At 37.2% G+C, this 20,923-nt stretch overlaps 1 protein-coding gene across 5 annotated transcripts in view; it reads right to left on the bottom strand.

Annotated features, from left to right (window-relative positions):
* LRBA (LPS responsive beige-like anchor protein) overlaps positions 1–20,923 on the bottom strand; it is a 539,428-nt gene that overhangs the window by 428,435 nt on the left and 90,070 nt on the right. For all 5 annotated transcript variants that reach the window (XM_084768541.1, XM_084768543.1, XM_084768544.1 and 2 more), the window contains 7 exons: positions 19,391–19,483; positions 17,904–18,012; positions 17,269–17,350; positions 14,901–15,024; positions 14,255–14,447; positions 2,173–3,231; positions 517–695 (listed from right to left, as the gene is read on the bottom strand). In XM_084768541.1, the coding sequence (XP_084624667.1) occupies positions 517–695; positions 2,173–3,231; positions 14,255–14,447; positions 14,901–15,024; positions 17,269–17,350; positions 17,904–18,012; positions 19,391–19,483 (1,839 nt within the window). The remainder of the gene's footprint in view (positions 1–516; positions 696–2,172; positions 3,232–14,254; positions 14,448–14,900; positions 15,025–17,268; positions 17,351–17,903; positions 18,013–19,390; positions 19,484–20,923) is intronic.

The raw sequence follows: 20,923 nt of genomic DNA, 5'->3' as shown, positions 1-20,923 counted from the left end.
AAATGAATTTTTACTAATACTTTCTTGCATAATGGCATAAAATTCTCTTAAATGTGTTAAGAGTAACATAGAAACAAAAGTCAACAAATTGGGTTCTTCTAAAATTGTAAATCACACAATGTAATATAACAGGAAATATATAGATTACTTATAACAAATAAGAGCAATGCATTACATAAATTTCAACTAATTTTTGCCATTTACAGTAATAAGCCCAGTTGGAATAGTTCCAACTAAGTAGCTGCTAATTAACTCTAGTCTAGAAAAAAATGCTCTAGCAAATCTTGAGCAATTTTTAATGAGAAAAACCTTGAGTTTTTATGGTTTCTTAGTCTAAACTTGGATTCCATTCATAGGACAGAGAATAAATGATAATGTGATAGAACACTAACATAGAATAATTTACATTCTGCTTCTTCAATCGAACGCCTGGGGTAATGCAAAATGATTACGTAAGTGTCTTTGAAACAGAAACTAAATTCCTGCTTATCTTCTGTGAGGAACACATGGACAAACCTTCTCCACATCTGTATATCTGTTTCTATGGAAAATAAGAGATCAGTGAGCAAGCGCTGGTGCATCTGAGACCACTTGAACTCAGGAATGCGAAACATGGCCGGCCTGGAGTCCCTCCTTTGTTGGCCCACAGCGCCTGGTGCTGTTCCTTGTCCTGGCGGCTCCTGTTGTCTTGATATCTAATAGAGAAAAGTTTAAGAAGCAATGAATTAAGTTTAACTTCAAAAGAAGGCTCAAAAGATTTCAGTGGCTTCCATGAAATGCACCTAACAAAGGACCAAATTCTAGTACTCTTACCAGACACGTAAAACAAAGCATCAATGATGCTACTACCACAGTTCAACAGTAACCAGCATGGAGCCATGCCCCTGCAGACAGTGCCCCTGAGTAGCACTTCACAAAGCAATTAGGCAGTTTTTAATTCAGTAACTAGATTATTTTTATTAGTTGAAATAAGAATTAACAAGAGTGAACATACAGAAGAGCAGACAGAACAACAAGAACCAAAAGAAAGGGAACAAATGAGAGGCAGAGGTTAAGAAAGAAGCAATATGCATCCAACCACTTGTGCCACGTGTCACTGTGAAATACTGATAAAAATGAAAGCTTTGTCTCTCAGTCACACAGATTCTTCTCATGGTACAAACAGACCCTACATTTGAAACCAGACTTAATGTATTGGTAAATATACTGCCCCGGGCTCAGTTTAGTTGAAGAATAAAAAACAAGTATCAGCCAGGCATGGTGGCATATGTCTTTAATCCCAGCACTCGGGAGGCAGAGGCAGGCAGATCGCTGTGAATTCGAGGCCAGCCTGGTCTACAAAGTGAGTCCAGGACAGCCAAGGCTACACAGAGAGACCCTGTCTCAAAGGGGGTGAGGGTGAAGAAAGTATCTCCTAGAAATGCTTTATAAACTAAACTTATGCCAAATGGCTGAATGTGGTGTTTGGTGATGCTATTAAAATTATAACAAAAGCTGCCATTTAGTAAACTCACACTGGAGCTATGAACTTAATCACTGATAGAGTATTTATATAGCATGCATAAAACCTTGTGTCCAATCCTCAGCACCACAAAAAAGAATGAATTGATGACCATAAATTCAGAGTTACTGAGCCAGGAGCAGTAGTGCATGACTGTAATCCTAGCACTCGGAGAGGCAGAGGCAGGTGGATCTCTGTGAGTTCAAGGCCAGCCTGGTCTACAAAGTGAGTCCAGGACAGCCATGGCTACATAGAGAAACTCTTATCTCAGGGAAAACAAAAAAACAAAAAAAACAGAGTAACCTTCAAATATTATATAACCACATGAAATATAGTATTTACATATATACTTGTGTAATTATGAATATTAAACTAACCAAATAGAAGTATCCATAATTGCCGTTTTTAACTCAGTGCAAATTCATGTCAAAAAGACAACACAGGTACACAAGACTTACACAGACAAACATGCAGGCAAAACACGCATGCATGTTTTTTGGATTTTTGAGACAAGATTTCTCTGTGTAGACTTGCCTGTCTTGCATTCGCTTTGTAGACCAGGCTGGCCTTGAACTCACAGCGATCTGCCTGCCTCTGCCTCCCAAGTGCTGGGATTATAAAGGCGTACGCCACCAATTTTTTTATTTTTTTAAAGACAATTCAATAATTACCTCAAGGCTATGTCGTTGAGGCTGTGGTGCTTGTGTGCTCGCACTGGCCTTCAGTTCAAACCTCTCGGTATCTGAAGCAACACTGGAAACATCCAGCTTGGCAATCTTTTGCTCAGAAGTAGCAGGCGTCTCAGACACAGCATCAGCACATTCAGTAGCTGATTCTGCTGCTCCAGCAAGGTTAGGTGCGCTCCTGCCTTCAAGCAGCACCTCATCCCTGTCTAACTGCACAGTTGTTTGGGAAACAGGAGCTTCTGGTGAGGTAGCTAAAGGCTCTGTTGTGTCCAAAGTTGGAAGCTTAGACTCTTTAGAATCTCCAGTTTGGGGATCATTATGAATTTCAGTAACAGGCTCTTCCTCTTGAACTTCGCTGTCATTACCACACATGTCTGGTCCTTCTCTGGCTTCGGAAGCAGCTACAGACAAACTACTACCTTGGAGCTCTGTGGACAGACTGGCTTCTTCAGTAGGGCTACCTTCTACCTTCAGTTCCACATAATCATCATCATCTTCTTCCTCTACTCCAGATTTTTCTAGTAACTCTGGCATCTCTGCAGCATCCTGTTCTGAGGGAGAACTTATGGAGGCACTTATTTCACTGATGGTCACTGTATCTTTGCCAGGTAGTTCAAAAGAAGTAGAGGCTCCAGTCACAGGTTCACCTGCATCGGGAGATGCTTCTAAGTCACAGGCATCCTTAGTCTCATTTGTCGTTGTCTCTTCCAAAGTGGCTTGATTCAGTAACTCTTGATTTTCTTGCTCCATTTTTTTTTCTTCACTAGACACATCAGCTGTCTGCAATTCAGTGTTGGAAGCAGAATCTACTGAGCTTGCCTTCCCGATACTTGCGTTCTCATCCCCATTTCTAGTGAAATGAAGAGAGATGGGCGAATCCTTCCGATCTGAGTGCTGGGGCTGTACTGGAGCATCAGCATCCCTGGTAACACCTGTGACTTCCGGAGCCAGACTCAAAGAACTCGGCCCCAGTTCTTCGTCGCCTTTCCCCTGCTCTTCCCTAAATATACTGGCAAGGTTTTCCTTGTGTATTTCAAAAGTAACCTATAAAAAATACATATAATCAGTTAAAAGATATAATCAGCACCATTTACAGAACATAAAATTCTTTCACTAATTTCTTAAATGTATAGCTAATAATAATAAAATGTACATTTCTTATCATTTATTTTGATAAAATAATTTCAATGGGAACAGGTGGCATACCATGAAATAACAAGAACATAATTAGCTAGATTACTTATAAATATACATAAGAAGAGAAATGACTATAAACACAGGTATAATCTACAAAAGTTTATTTAAACTTAGCTATGGATACAAGTTATTTTCATAATGGAAAAAGAGCGAAACCTTCCCCCAAAGGCCAACCATTACTTTCAAAGTTTGAACTGGTTATAAAAGGTGTCTCTTTCTTTCGGTTCACTTTCTGTGCACATATATGTTCATCCTATTATAATGTGAAACCGGAGACGGAGTTATTAAGGAGAAGAAAAGAAACCACCACAGGCTGGAAAGCATATATCTTCAGGATTTGAGATGCTTTTAAAATTCAAAATTTGGTTGCTTTACTAATTTCCCCTTAATTTATCCCAGTAGTCTAAAAGTTAAATGGTAATTAAACAATTATCACTGTTGTTATCTTTTTATGCTGTTTTTCGAAAGGTATTTGTGAGTTAAAACTGATAATTCACAATTAATTACCAGATATTGTTCTAAATTACCCAGCTACAAGACTAGTCATTAATCTTCACAATCACTTGATTGCTAATCTATAGCTGTTTGCAATGTTTGGGAAGTACTTGTATAAACTCCCTGTTAAAGATACTTATGTGCTATTAACTACAACATTTTTTTTTTGCCATTGCTTGCAATGAATTTATAAGGCACTCAGATTTAATACCTAGAAGATAAAAAAATTAATCAAGACACTAACATTATAGTTTTATTTCAAATATTAAGATTCTTTAAATCATAGAAATTTAGACCTTTTAAAAATTGGCAGGCATGTTTAGCAACTGGTTTTGTTTTAAACCAATGCATCTTTTTTTTTCCACTGTCTTCTTATGTACAATATTTGCTGAATATGACAGCTTAGTTTCTAATTCTTAGGTTAACAATGTTCTCCACAACACATAAATAAGACATGTTTTCAAGGTAACTGAGCCACTCATTCCCTATGAGATAGAAATGCACGTCAGTCAAAATATCACTACCACAGACAAGATCTCTTAGGGACCGGCAGGGCAGCGTTCAACAATCATACATGGCAGCAGACGTAACAGTAAAATCTAATTACACTGCTGACTTATTTTATACAAAGCACTGACTCAAATCTATATTCAAAACTAACTCCTCTCCTGGTAGAGTTTTCTGTTGAGATAACAAATATAAGGCACATGCTATCTCAAGGAAACAACTAAAGTGGATGTATTATGAAAATAACATTACAGACTTAATAGCAAAGGCAAATTATCCCATAAGAAAACCAAGTGATACATGCCATAAGCTCTGTACATTAATCCATTCATAAAATGAACTTAGGTGATTATAAAATAGGTAAATTCACATGGCTCAAATATAAAAAGTATATAGTATTAAAATATCTTTCTACCACTCTCAACCTTAAATGCAAAGATCCTACCAACAATCAAGCCATTAATCAGCTATTAATTTTTCATGCATGATTCCAAAGTATTGTTTTGTACATACACACAGGTATAAATTCTTAGTCTGATGCTTTTTTTATTCAGATATACTACATATACCCAAATTTCCTCATATTTTTTACCTAATTATTTGTGGTAAATTAGCTCAAAATAATAGTACTTTAACATCCCCCCCCCTCTCTTGAGACAGGGTTTCTCTGTGTAGCCCTGGCTGTCCTGGACTCACTTTGTAGACCAGGCTGGCCTCGAACTCACAAGAGATCTGCCTGCCTCTGCTTCCCGAGTGCTGGGATTAAAGACGTGCGCCACCACACCCAGCTAACATCTTCTTAATAAAAGGGTTCATGAATCATTTTATAAATCTAAGGTAATTTTTATGTATTTTCGGTGATATATTTCATCATGTCCCTTGGATACAGTTATATCGTCTTTTCTATCAATTTCTAATTATGAATACTACTGTTAGTTTTAGGCCTTTTGACTTTGGTTACTGAAAAATTGTGTTTAATTTTTTTTTAAACAAAGATGTCTTTTATTGCTTGTGGTTGGTAGAGCTCAAGAGTTCTCCATCATCTCTACACACTAATGTTGGTGGTACTAGAAGGTACTCTGCACGAGACTGCAGGAAAAAAGTAACCGCCAACCCAACTATAAATCCAGCGAACTGCACTGGTCACCTGCACAGTGGTGACACAGCAGGTACCGACACACATACAAACTCACAGAGACATCGGCAGCATGCACAAAACCTGCATGGCTCTGCCCCAGACGGGTTCCCAGGGCTGAGAAGGAAAGTGGACACTAGCCCCATCCCTAACCCAGTGCTTGTCCAATTGACAAACACTCACAAAGGGAAAACCTTGTTTTCTTTAATGGAAACTTAGTGAGTATATAAACCACACCTGTGAGTAGGCTCCATGACAGCAGCAGATGGCCATTTTTGAAGATGTTGTCTCTCATAATGCTTTGTTTGGCCATTTTTTTTCCTTACAGGTCTTTTCTTTGTATATTATGGTTTCTGATTATGTAATTTTATGGTGTGTGTGTGTGTGTGTGTGTGTGTGTGTGTTCCTCATGCCTTTTCTTTGTCTTGTTTTGTTTTATTTTAGCCTAGTTTGATTGTTTTTATTTGCCTGTTGGTTTTCTAAAGACAGAGACAGAAGACGTGGAGTTAAAGATGTGGGGCCTGAAGAGGACCTGGGAGGACATGAGGCGGGAAACCGTGACTATAATGTATTTATGGGGAAACTACTTTCAAGCTAAAGAAGAAGAAGAAAAAAAGCCTGTCTGTCACAAAAATAAATAAATAAGTAAGTAAATAAATAAATAAAGGCTGGGGATGCAGCTCCAAGAGTGGGAGTTTGCTCAGTGTTCACAACCTGCTTTATCCCTACCACTACAGAAGCAGCAGCACAGAATAAATAAACTAATGGTCTTTTCTTCTCTAATAAAAAGTAATCACCATCAATTTTTATTTTCTTTATTCCCTATTATAAAAATAAGATTTTTTTTCTGGGTATGGTGGTGCACGCCTTTAATCCCAGCACTAGAGGCAAAGGCAGGCAGGTCTCTGTGAGTTCAAGGCCAGCCTGGTCTACAAAGAGTTATAGGTCAGCCAAGGCTACACAGAGAAACCCTGTCTCAGAAAAAGATTAAATAAATAAATAAATAAATAAATAAATAAATAAATAAGATTCTTTTCTCATATGATATATCTTGATTAGAGTTTCCCTTCCCTCAACTCTCTTCCTCCCTTCCCATCTGGATCTGTCTCTCATCAGAGAAGAACAGGCTTCTATGAGAGAACAACAAACATAACAAAATATAACATAAAATAAAACAAAAACTACCACATCAAAGTTGGGTAAGACAAACCAACAGAAGGAAAAAGGCTAAGAGAAGGCACAAGACTGACCATACTACCCTGAATATGCCTGGTCATGCATGTGGTCAATTTTATTTGCTTGAAAAATCTGAACACATGCTTACATGCAAATCTGGAATATAAATTTGCCAAAATTTTAGAGAGCAGTTTAGTGCAACTACTAAAACATTCTAAAATGCATGATAAAACATTCTAAAATACAGAACTCTTTCTGGAAATTCTACAGAAACTCTGAAAGCATAATAAAAGGGATGTGCGCGCGTACACACACACACACACACACACACACACACACACACACACACACACACAAAATCAGGGCATCACTGGTTAATAGTAAGAAACTGTAACATTTATGTAACACATTAAAATGTGAATTACTAGAGGCTTGGGGTTTATATGTTATTGTTTTTTAAACAATCACTTCTTGTAAATAAAATTCTGGAGCACACCAGAAAAAAAAAAGAAAAGAGAATCACTAATACAAGCACTCTTTCCTAGGACAGCAAGTGCTCTGTTGGCATGCAGATGTTACATAAAAGCCAAAGATTTTAACTTTATTTTTCATAGTACAACACAGTACATATACCAAATAATATATAACAACTAAAATGCAAATAATAATTTTAATAAATGAAACTGGCTCATAAAAAATTATAAGTATAACCACAATTTTATAAGAAAATAATTACCTGTATATGCATATTTATACATATGGATCAGTGAACCCGAAGCTCTTACTGAAATACCACCATTAATTCGTTCACAGATATTTGAATATTGAGTAGCTTGGGGGTTTGGGGTGCATACATTTAGAGTAGGTTCTAATTTTCCTGTTATTTTTAAATTTTAAAAGAAATAACAAAAATATTTTTATTTAAATTTTTAAAAGAATACTTCACCAATCAAGCATAAAATGCAAATAATCTGTGAAACATAAAATTTGTAACCTTTGACATTCCTTTTATTTTTTAAATTACATTTTACTTATGTATGAGCACATGTGTGGTCATGCTCCACAGCACAGGTAGAGGTCAATTCTCTCCTTCTACCTATGAGCGTAAAGATCAAACTCAGGTTAGCAGGTGAGGCAGTGCACACCGTTACCCACCAAGCCATCTCATTGGCTCTTGAAGTTCCCTAATGGGTTGCTGTTAATCTTATTATTCCAACATTTTGTCTATAACATGGCTAAAGTGAACAATTAAACAACTCCTCAGACTGCTAACAGTAAAATACTCTACTAATTTAAGGTCTTTACATATTTTACTCAAATTCATCCAATTGAGCACAATCTAATTCACATTACGCTTTTAATTCAAGTGTGATTAATTTTTACTTGTTCATTATTTTTGTCTTTGGCAACACAGATCTAAAAAAAATACACTGTCTAAAGACTAAAGCTCTACTTCTTTATTTAAAAGGAGTTTTTGGGTCATTCTCACAATCTGGAATAATTTAATTTAAAGTATAATTAAAGAGTAGAAGTATTTCAGCATACCAAATTAAAACATTGTTATTTAACTGTATTAGATTTCATCCTTCTCTAGAAAGGAGGAAAGTTTTTAAAGATGAAAACACAGACGACAATGAAATTACACAGGTTGCTGGGCACACATCTGAAACCCTCAGCCCGCAGTGCGCAGTCCAGTGCAGTTGCTAGAAGCCTATTACTGCTTATAAAACCTAGTTCTGCAGTTGGTGGAACAGCACACAATGACAAACAGCCTCCCTGCTACAAAGGTGGCAGGAAATCTATCAAACTGAACAATAAAATTGCAATTGAGTTTCTTTGGCTTTTTATAGCAGCTGCATATATCCTGATGTAACTGCAAAAGCAAACGCCGTGCGATTCTGCAACTTAGATCTTTACACATTGGTTCTTCATCAAGAGCTAGAATATAAATTTGTTATAGTGAGACCCAAAATAACTGCAGAAAGCAAAGGGTAAGCTTCATTATATAATTATATACTATAAATATAATACCACAGGCAAGAAAGTACATAAGATGCTTTTAAATAGATACTTTTACAGAGAGACAATATGGCTACAAGAACTTCATTTTTAGCATGTTCAAACTGTTCGTCTCCTTAGCTAAATAACTCACACCTATCCCGTTAGATAGTCACGTGAACTCCATTAGGTATTCTATTAGCTGTTCATATGGACAGCCTCAGTTGTCCCTTTTTAAAATAACATTTCAAAGTCAAAAAGAATGAATGTAGTGGTACGTAATTAAATTATTTTGTATAAATTTTATGGAGAAGAAATACCCTTTAATTGTAATCAGTGAAGAAAATCCTCAAAAAGAAAATGAAAATGTATGTCTAGAAACTAAATTTAAAAGCTGAAATTACAAGAGCCAACTTGAAACAAGCTTTTCTTTGCCACTCACAATTCAGTCTAATACTTTAAAAAAAAAGTATCATCATGGCAAAAATGTGGCCAATCTAGTTTTACTCCAGTTTAAAAATACAAAAACAGAAATACTACACAATTATTTCAGTCAGCATTTCCTTTAAAAAGGAGGCAGAGGACTGGCTTTTATCGGAAAGTAGACACAAGGCCTCTCCTTAAAGCAATTATTTTCTTTGCAAAGCAGTTGTAAGATCTGTTTCAAATCAAAAGGCACTGAGGTAAAGAAAACTATAAACTAAACAACGCCTGCCTCTTCTCTCTGACCACTCTGCATTTACTCTATATAATCTGTCTTTAAAAAAAAAAAACTACTGCTTGCAAATATATTTCCTCCCTTTAACATTCTCTGCATCATATTTAAATTCACAAAAAGTAAACAGATTTTTTAATAATTAAAAATCTATTAAGAGATTATAAACTGGGGCACATGTTCCATTTCGTTAAGCTTTCCACATTTCCACATAATCTTTTCTAAGGAGTAAAACGTATCATAGTACATTATCAGCTAGCTACAAAGACAGGAAGCTAAGAATTTTATGAAAGTAACATCAGTATTTCCTACATACACGGAACATTATTCAAACTTTGAGTATAAGAAGTTTTTATGTATGAAATGCATATATGTGTACAGGCATGACTATGCACACGTGTGTATATGCCATCTGTCTGTGTCTGTGTGTGTCCACATGTATGCGTGTGTGTATGTGTGCGTGCATATGCACATATGGATGCTTGTACAATTTGGAATTGGGTCTTTTTAGCGGCAAGGCTGATCTTGAACAAAGAATTATCCTCTGCCATCTTTGCAAACAGCTGGGATTACAGGCATACATACACCACCACACAGAGCAAAGAGCTAATGTTAAAATACAGATTTACAGCCTGTGGTATAGCTTAGTAGTAGGAAGCTTGCATAGTAGGCACAAGGCTCTGCATTCGATCCCTAGAGACTCTGAGGTTGGACAAAGAATCTATAATAAAATATGCATTCTAGTCAGGTCTGGTGGCGCACGCCTTTAATCCCAGTACTCAGGAGGCAGAGGCAGGCAGATCACTGTGAGTTCAAAGCCAGCCTGGTCTACAAGGCAAGTCCACAACAGCCTGGACTACACAGAGAAACCCTGTCTCAAAAAACAAACAAAATATGCATCCTAAATTACCACGAAGAAGTGATCCAACATCATACTGTGAACGGTCATGGCATAGGTGCTTTCATAGGCAGCTATTGACACTATTTGTGGCCTCTGGATAAGACAGAGTTGCTTAATCATACACAGAGTAAATCAAGAAGCTTTATACAATAACGCACTTCTCCCTTCCCCTTCCTACAACAAATGCTTAATACGTCACTGCCAAAAACTCAGCACCAAGCACAGTTGTATGGACAACACGAAGAAATGTTCACCGCTGCTGATAAGGTACAAGAGAAGAGTTCTCTTTTCTTAGCAGAGAGCGAGGGGGCAGCACAGGGCCGTACGTGCTGAATGCGGGCCCACGCTGCTTCTTCACACGAATCACACATCTCCACACGCTCTAGACGGCACTCTCTCTCTGTCTCTGCTTACTCTACTTTCTCACAAAGTCAAGCCATGTCTATCTACATGAATGCGATTTACCCCTTAAAACTGCTCAATTTCCCCTGTTCCACAGACTCCCCAAACCTCAAGCAGAAGCCACCACCCCTTTCACTATCTCTCTTCTGTGGTATTTTCAGCCCTGAACCTTGTATACAACTCTTTTTACATGTATGTTACCTTCCATTAGAAAACCTTCCATGATAATATCTGTGTGGGGATCTTCTTGAAAACATACAGGGAGTGGAAGAAAGAGAAAAAATTAAATACTGGAAAGAAAAGAGTAGATAACTACAAAGAGACCTGGGTACACGGTGACTGGGAATGCTGAAGAGAAAAAACCAACCAAACCACAGAGAGCTCAGAGAAAGAAGTGGAGGTGGAAGAGATGCAGCTCCGCTGAAGGAGGAACAGACAGCGTGAAGGGAAACAGGTTGCCAGCAGAAGGCCAGAGGTGCAGACTAAGTAGAGATGTTGGAGAGAAAGGAAAAAGATGCGAGGTGCTGATACTGGTTGACAGAGAAGGGCGAGAGAGAAGCAGAAGGCTGAGCAGGCAGCCACGGAGGCACAGGTCATACTAAGTGTCTAGCTCTCAAGCCGCAGAATGCGATGCGGGAGACTGATGCAGAGCCGGAACTGACAAGAGACACTAACAACAACTACATGCTGTGAATTCATAGACTAGTGACCAGATAGGCTATCATTTAGTTAAGTCTTAAACAATGTGAAGGATATGGGCAAATAGAAAGGACTGTTAAGTAAAGATTTAACACATCATGGCATATTTGGAAAGAACTACAACCCTAAGCCAGTGCAGTTTCCTGTCCAGTAGTGGAAGTTAGGAAACACATTTAAGCACAGTATCAGTGAAAGGTAGACATAAGTTAAAATCATCATCATCATCATAATAATTTTTTAACCTAACTTGTTATGAAAAGAAAGAATAAACTGTCTATGGAGAGGAACAACGTGCTATTTTTAGACTGATATATCCATAATCTTACATGGGATCTGTGGCATTATATTGTTGGTGTAGAAATCTACAGAGAAAATTCCACCCCCGTTGAGTTATATAGCTGGAAAGGAGAGCTTCACAGGTCCACTGAAAAGATCTCACAGACTTCCAGTCTTGTGGTCACCTTCCAACGTCTACCTGAAGGCTACATCGCTTAACCAGCCTTCCTAAGGCACAGTCACATGCACTAAAAAACATGGGGGTGAGGGGGGGGGAGAATCTGCTTCTTGTTTGGCACTTTCCTAACCTGCAAATTCCACCATATAGCTCCAAAATCTAATTCAAATGTATTTGAGACTCAAACGCAAATCAGGTTTTCTCGTTATCTCTCTGTAAGTTGAAAACCTACTAACAGGAAATCAGACCAAATTGGAACAGCCCACCAGGAACAGCCCACTAGGACAGAGGTGAAGCAGTTAGCACTCACAGTACAAACCAAAATAAGGTATGTAGGGATGGAACCTGCACCTACACAGGATCACATTCTAGACAATTGGGGCTATAAGAGTGATGTAGTGCAAAAATAGCAACATATTAATAGATATATGGACAGGAGTGATATTGTTCCAAGTTTTTATTTATAACAGTATGTCAGGAGGATTTTGTCCTTGGCTCATGGTTAGCTAAACAAACTGATTAGAATCAAAACTTTAATGGAGAGAACAAAGGCACTTCATGAAATCAGTTATCTTCATTTCCCAATAATTTTCTTAAGATTTGCTTTTTTATTATTTTAATGATGTGTGTGTGTGTGTGTGTGTACATGTAGGTATGTGCGTGTGAATTCAGAAGCCCTCAGAGGCCAGAGATACTAAAAGCCCCTGGTGCTGGAGTTGCGGGCAGTTAAGGCGCCTGGCGTGGGTTCCGGCAATGGAACCTGGGTCCTCTAACAGACCCTTTCACATTCTGGCTGCCAGGATTAAAGACATACAGAACCACACAATAAAAAACAAAAATTTAGATCCTGATGATACTTCAATTAAAAATTTAAACTTGGCAAATGTTTTAAATTCCAGAAGAAGTGATGGGGCGACGTGAATCAGTGAGAACAAAATGCTACTAAGAAGGTAAATGCAGCACTCGTTAAAGGAAATCACACTGTCCCACAAGGCTTACACATCGCAGTTCTGAACCCTTATACAAACTCCCAGGCACAAATAATTTGCTCATCAGCTAACAGAAGAATAAAGTTGAAGCCTGGAAGGGAAAGCAACTGAGAACATGACCACAACTGGAGGAGTCAGTATGAGTGACTGCGAACAGGGCACAAACACACTTTGCAAAAAGCCACTTAGCCACTAAGCCACTAAGTATTATAGCATTAACCTTAAGTTTAAACACTGAAAAAAAAAAAAAGAACATTATTTATTGTTAAGAGCAGTAAAACTTTAATAGTATGACTCAAGGACAGAGATCTTGCCCAGCATACACACTGCACTAGGTTCAATTCCTAGAACTGACCAAAAAAAGAAATTTTATGTATGTGTGTGTATGTATATATATATACACACATATTAAGGTATATACTTTAGTAAGAGTATAAAGAAGATATATAAATAGCAACATCGCTTTATGTCAGTGGGGAGTGATAATAGGAGATAGGATGAATAATCTAGGCGACATTTGGGAAGGGCATTTAACTTTATAAACAATAAGTACTGGGCACATTGTTCTTTGTATCCTTCACTATCTGGATGATTTCATTATAACTTTTTTAAAACTAAAAAAAATAAAGAGCATGCTCGGAGAGGTGACATAAGCCTACCACTCGGCACTTAGCAGGTAAAGGCAGGAAGGTCACAAGTTCCAGATCACTCGTGGCCATCCTGGGTTACATCAAACACTGTTAAAAAAACAGAAAAAGAGAACAGTTGATTCTTTGAAACCAACTTTTTACTTGACTTTGACCATCACTAAGTGCAAATATAAGCCAGAACTTTCCTTTTCATTCAACTTCATATTATTTACAAGAGAAGAAAAACAAACTCCTTGGGTACCGTGGTACACGCCTATAATCCCAGCACTCAGGGAGGCAGAGGCAGGAGGATCTCTGTGAGTTTGAGGCCAACCTGGTCTACAAAGTGAGTCCAGGTCAGCCAAGGCTACACAGAGACACAGAGAAACCCTGACTCCAAAAAAAAAAAACACACAAAAAAAAAAACACACACACAAAAAAAAACTCCCATCTTTGAAGATGGTGCGCCACCTTGTGTTCAAAACTTTCTAACAACAATAAAAATTCGGAGAAGATATATAAATTTCTATATTTTATGACATAATGTTTGATTTTACCTTTAAACACACATAATGCTGACACTTGAAAACAATTATTTCAGATCTAAATTAGTTAGGAATATTTTTATTAATGCCTTATTTGTTTATAACTGTACTATATTTTCAGAAAATAGCTTGTCTTTTTCCTTTATTTCAAAGCATATTAATAATTACTTGAGTAAATTCAAAATTATAGGTACTTAAAATAAAAAAACACTTTCATAAACTTACCTTTGAATGTGTGATGGACAAGGTGTCAACCCACACTCGCCAGCCACCCCACTCATATTTGACTGCATGGTAAAGCAGGATTCTGAATATGGCATATACCATTTCTGTTATCTTTTGCTCATCTGAATTCTTAGGATTAAAATAGCAGAGAGAAAGCATCCATTCTTGCCACACAGAGCACTGTAGCAAGCTCCTGAAAGAAAAAAAAAAGTATTGAATTACTAAAAACAATAAAGTGACCACAGAATTCTAAAGAGAAAATGCCTATAAGAAAGAAAGAAGGAAGGAGGAAAAAAAGGAAGGAAGGATAAAAGAAAAAACAAACCAGGCCAGGTGTGGTAGCACATGACTTTATTCCCAGAACCCAGGAGTCAGAGCCAGGTGGATCTGGAAGCTGGAGGCCAGCCTGGTCTACAAAGTAAGTTCCAGGACAGCCAGGGTTACACAGAGAAACCCTATCTCAAGGTGAGGTAGAGGATAGGCCCTAGTTATCAATAGTACATCCAAAACAGTTTTAACAACGTGGTAATAAACATTCTAACTCTATGTGTTACTTACACGCACTTAAAAAGGATTTTTCTAAGAAAATTGAATCATCTAAGGTAGGCACAAGCGCTGTAAATGAACAGTTTCCGTTGCAGCTTACCTCCTGTTTTCTCTACTGTTATTAAACAGTTTAATCATGTCAGAAAGAAAGGCTCGGCGAACCTCCATGCTCTCTGGGCACTGGGGAGAATTTCGAAGTAGGGTCGCAATTACTTTTAGTATCTCTGTAAGACAGTTCATAAATAAGTAAAAACCAAACAGTACAAAAAATTCATGAAGGCAGATTAATATAAAAAATTTCTTGAGCTTAGCCGGGTGTAGTGGTGCACACCTTTAATCCCAGCACCAAGGAGGCAGAGGCAGCTGGATTGCTATGAGTTTGAGGCCACCCTGGTCGACAAATTGAGTCCAGGACAGCCAAGGCTACACAGAGAAACTCTGTTTTGAAAAACCAAACCAAACCAAACAAACAAAAAACAATTTCTTGAGCTTATCTTCATGAATGTCTACTAAAAACATTTTACAAAAATTGGGGAAATGTGCTAACTTAAAATTTATTATAAAGAATTTTTAAATTTATAGAAAAAGAACTTATATTTATTAGAAAGAACTTATAAACAAGCCAGGTGTGGTGGCGCACTTCTTTAATCCCAGCACCAAGGAGGCAGAGGTAGCTGGATCTCTGTGAGTTCGAGGTCAGCCTGGTCTACACAGTGAGTCCAGAACATCCAGAGCTACACAGAGAAACCCTGTCTTAAAAACAAAACAACAAGAACAACAACAAAAAGAATGTATAAACGGGACAATGGTTTAATGTCGCGTTCATGGCCTCTCCTCTCCAACAAATGGCCTCGACATGATGAAGCAAGTGCCCGACCCCTGAGCTGCACCCCCGCCAGAGTCATACAGTCCAACAATACATTTAAATTATAAACAAACAAAACACTTAGTCTTCGCCAAAGAGTAAAGTGGATCTTGAAAAATAACTAAAAATTCCCACTATATTCAAAATCTTAAGGAGAAAAAAGAATAAGTTCTCATGCTGCATAATAATTTATGATATACACACAGCTTTTCCTTTATGAAAAGAAGTTTTAAACCTATATAAAAAATGAAACACATTCAACAGTGCCATAGGATTTCCACATCAGAATGCAGATACTTCTCATTCTCTTCAAAGTTGGGCCCAAAGTCTGCGCTCCTGACCACTGGGCCACCGTCTCCAGCGCCAGGGGAACTGTATCTTGAAGCACGTGATACTGACTGTGTTCCCTGAGTCGGTCAGTTAAACAGTAAAAGGTCAAACAGTATGTATGTTTCAATGGGTCCTCTCTAAAATGCAAGTGCTACTACCCATGTGACAAGGCTAAGAGGTGGGATCTTTAAAAGTCATCAGGCCTTGCAGGGCTCTCCAATAAAGGCTCCAGGGCAACTTTCAACTTGCCTGCTCTGTCTTCCTTAGTGGGCAGAGCTGCCCTCGCCAGACCAAATAAAGGAACCTTCAGCTTGGACCTCTGAGCATACAAAAATTTTTTAAAGTAAATTCTATTCTTTTGAATTATCCAGTCTCGGCTACTATGTTAGAGCAGTATGTTCTAAGTTGATAAAATATTCTACAATTCCTACATTTTAATTATTCCCTTTTTACCCTGAACAATAAATGGCATCGTATGACTTGGAAAGCAGAGGAAACTGCACTTCCAAGTTTCATGCTTTTAAAATTGATATGATGGCCCAGGCAGTGGTAGTGCACCCCTTTAATCCCAGCACTCAGTAGGCAGAGACAGGCAAGTCTCTGAGTTTGAGGCCAGCCTGGTCTACAGAGTGAGTTCCAGGATAGCCAGGGCTACATAGAGAGATCCTGTCTCAAAAAATAAATAAATAAATAAATAAAAATTAAAATTAAAAAGTTTAAGTTATTGTTTTTAATGATATATGTATATGTAGGACACTATACCCAGAAACACAAAGGGCAACTAACTTAATTTTAGAATTACTCCCCATATAAAATGTAACTGAAATTTCAAAAGTCTTCTAACTAGTTACTCTGATGACATGATCTTAAAAAGAAGACGAGAAATGAACATGTCCAGTGTGTAAGAATTCTAAGTTAAATAGAACTGTGTTCCCATATCAACGTTGGCATTCCTATAATGGCAGTACTTTGGAATAAAAACTGTCCCCCATTGTTTATGTAATTTAACTTTTCATTACTAAATAACATAATAGAAACTTTCCTGAAAAAAGTCAGGGGGAAAAAAACTAAACCAAACCATATAAATACAATTCTAAACCTTTATATAAGTCAAATAACAACACCAATTTGGTGTAACATTCAACAAAAGCATAAATAAAACCTGCGATCATTCCTTAAGAAAATATTTACTTGTTTAAATAATATTAACTTTTGTGTTTTCATACAGACTTTATTTTTAAAGCAGAAAAAGTAAAATGTATAAAATACGTACGAGGGTTTTGTATTTTCACTGTGGAGTCAGGGTCTGGATGCTGTTTGTGTATCACCTGAGTACAGATCTGCTCTATAAGAATCTGCAAAGGTAAACAACAGGCTCCTTAGCACAACCGCTGGCTGAGCAAAGCCACCAAGGAACTCTAAGCACAGTACTAAAGCTCAGAGTGTGCCGCTGGGCACGGGGCTCACACCTGCTATCCCAGCTCTAGGGAGACTGAGGCAGGAGATTTGCCAAGACTGTACTGCCTGTCTTGGCTACAGACCTACATCCTGGAACAGCCTGAGCTTCAGAATGTGATGCTGTCTCAAAAGTAAAACTTCTTATAATCCTGTATTTTCAATGCTAAATATATTAGACACATAATATCTTTAACACCATAGTGACATTTTTACTTCATTATAAAATGAAATATCAAATAGTCAACACAGTGAAACAAACACAAAATAGGGATAACTAGATTATTTAGGAATTCATAAATAATAAACTTTGAAAATGCAGCCATATTACCTTTATATAAATAATTTAAAGGTGACACATTATAAGCCAATGATCTCATTTTATTTAAACGCTGACAATTATACTGACACTTTCATAATAAATTAGTAATTAAATTCAAACTACACTCTTACCTCAAACAGAACATTATACGTGGTCATGGTGATTAGATTTGTCTGAAGCATGAGTCTCTCCGCTAGCAAAGAGAACAATCCATGCCCAAGCATGACTTCAGCTTTTCTCCTAAGACAACATGAAAGGAGTCACATGATGAAGTTTGGGGGTTCACAAATAGATAGAGGAAACACATTTTTTTCTGATTGTAAATTCCAACTCAATTACTCTCACATTTTCCAACCCAGAACTTTCTATGCTAATCACAGTACAAGCATAACTGAAGTTCATGAGGCAAAAGAAATGAACTATGTTACACCAGAACAAAAACTTCAACTAAATTCTTGAGAGCAATTATCAGTTGCTGCTATCTGCCAGCTCTGGGCCCTACTAGGGACAATGATCTGAGGCACATGAATGCCTCAGAATCACAATGTAAAGGGAAAAAATGTGAATAATTTAAGAAACTGAACTAGAAAGATGTGCACTAAAATTAACATTCCAGGCATAAACTTTAAAACTAGAAACCACATACTTTAATTCTACCATAGGATTAGCAAACTTTTTCTACACGGTAAATATTTAAGATCTTGAGGATCAGATGGACATGGAGGCACACGCCCGTAATCCCAGCAATCCAGGAGGCAGAGGCAGGCGGATCTCTGTGAGTTCAAGGCCAGCCTGGTCTATAAAGCAAGTCCAGAACAGCCAAAGAATCCCTGTCTCAAGATAACAAATCAAAACACCAAAAAAAAAAAAAAAAAACCCACAAAATCTTCAGGATCATATGGTCTCTATCATATCTCAGCATTGCCTTTAGACCATGAAAATATACCCTGGTATGCAAATAACGTGGATGTGATGTAATAAAATTCACATGCAGGTAGCAGCTGGGTTCATAAAGACTGCAGTTTACTACTGCCTGTTTGTTCTATTTCCAAACTGTAGCAACAGATAGAATATGCTGGTTGTCACATCTGGGTGACTGTATCAAGGTAAATGATACAGATAATGCACAGGGCGTCTCAGTTCACCAAAATGAAGCCTTCAATGCATTCACACTAATTCTCATGAAAACCCGACACGTAAATAACTTAAGTAATCTGCATATCAGAACCTAAATACTCTTGTCCAATTGTATCTTTAAAGAATTGTTTGTTTGTTTGTTTGTTTATTATGTATACAGTGCTTTGCCTACAGGCCAGAAGAGGGCATCAGATCACATTATAGATGGCTGTGAGCCACCATGTGGTTGCTGGGAATTGAACTCAGGACCTCTGGAAGAGCGGACAATGCTCTTAACCACTAAGCCATCTCTCCAGCCCCAGTTGTATGTATAAAATGTGCAATAATGGCAATAAATTCACATAGCAATTTATGGATAAAAATTAAGTAATCAGCATGACAACAAAAAAAGTAACTAAAGGAACCACAGAATGGAAATATTATTCCAAAGCTTTAAATATTTAATATACAACAGTTGATTTTAGATTTTATGCATACTCACTTTGGGGCCAGATGTTTTAAAAAATAGCCCAGCGCCTTGAGTGCTTGTACTCTGATTCCTTCACTTTTTGATGCCAAAAGTTTATAGATAACACTGAATAAATAAAAATTAAGAAAAAACTAGTCTAAATATAATTTTCAATGTTAATATCATTACAAACTTATTTCAAATAATATACAAGTATATTCAATATGCATTTCTGACATCTAAAACTCACTTATCTATAGATCTAAGGATCTACAGATCCTTCCAGTGAAAACAAATCAGACTTAACTAAAATTTCCAAAACACACGAGTGACTCCTGAGGCCCACACATATATGCTAATCTTACTGTATAGACCTGGCTTAAAAACTGTTTAAAGGTAGCACATTTGTAAGTTTATAAATAATTATTATCACCATGAAAAATAAAAGAATGGGCTAGTCCTGTGTGATCATCAGAAAAGACATATTTAGGTAGTACATTTTAGTTTTTAAAACTAATTGATTATTAGGTGTGGTAGTATATGCCTGCAACCCCAGCACTCAGGAAGCTAAGTTAGGAAGGATCACCATGAAATTTGGGCTACATAGGGAGAAAACCCAAGCATGTACTGTAACCCTAACTAGAGATATATGGCTAGGAAAGCCACAGGCCCTAGTGGGGAACTTACTACTGTTGTAAAGTCAAATTGACATGGTGTCAATCTGTCTTTTAAAATATCGATGCTTTTACCCAGAGACAAATGCCTCTCTTTGCAGAGTGGTTGTGACTGTAGAGACTCAGGTCTACTCAAGATGCTGAGAAAAGGTGGCTGTTGAGCACATAAATAAGTCGTTTATATCACACACTCGAAAGTTCAAGGGAACATTACAGAAGACGATAGGGAAAAAATTTAGGAGCTGGAAGACAGGGAGAAGGCTTTAAAATGCCATCTTCTGGGTCTGGCACAGCAGCTTTCATTACCCTCCCAGGCTCCAAGGAGAGCCTGTCAACAATCAGTTATGGATAGGGAAGAGTCATGGGACCCCAACTCTCCCTGCTGAACTACTGGCTACAGAAAATTCTGGAAGAGAGGTAGTCACTGTCTTCAGGTTATATCCACTTGTGAATCCAACCAAAAACTATGCATATTCCACAACTACAGAGACACGGATGGCCCAGTAAATTACAAAACAAACAAAAAGACATGAATGTGGGAGCAGAATTCTTAGGGAGAAGGGGAGACTGACAAGAATGAGATGAGAGTAATTAAAGTGTATTTTATACATATATCAAAGTGTCAAAGAAATAGTTAAAAATACATACAATGAAACAAAAACCCAATAATTTTTAAAATAATAAAAATTTTTAATTAAATGAAATAATTCCAAAACTAAAAGAGACTTAAAACCACAACTAAAAGGATGAAGTTTATAATAAATTCTCAAAAATAAAATTACTTTAATCTTAAAAGAACACTAAAAGCTTTCTGATATATGAATAAAGTAAACACAAAAGTAAAAATCAAATGGTTTAGAACAGCATTCTTTTCTACAAAAATACTTACTAT

This window comes from Acomys minous (genome assembly GCF_964271855.1).
Source record: "Acomys minous genome assembly, chromosome: 19".
Classification (NCBI taxonomy): Eukaryota; Metazoa; Chordata; class Mammalia; order Rodentia; family Muridae; genus Acomys; species Acomys minous.
Note: the sequence above shows the minus strand (reverse complement) of the source record. Positions and strands in the feature narration are given on the sequence as shown.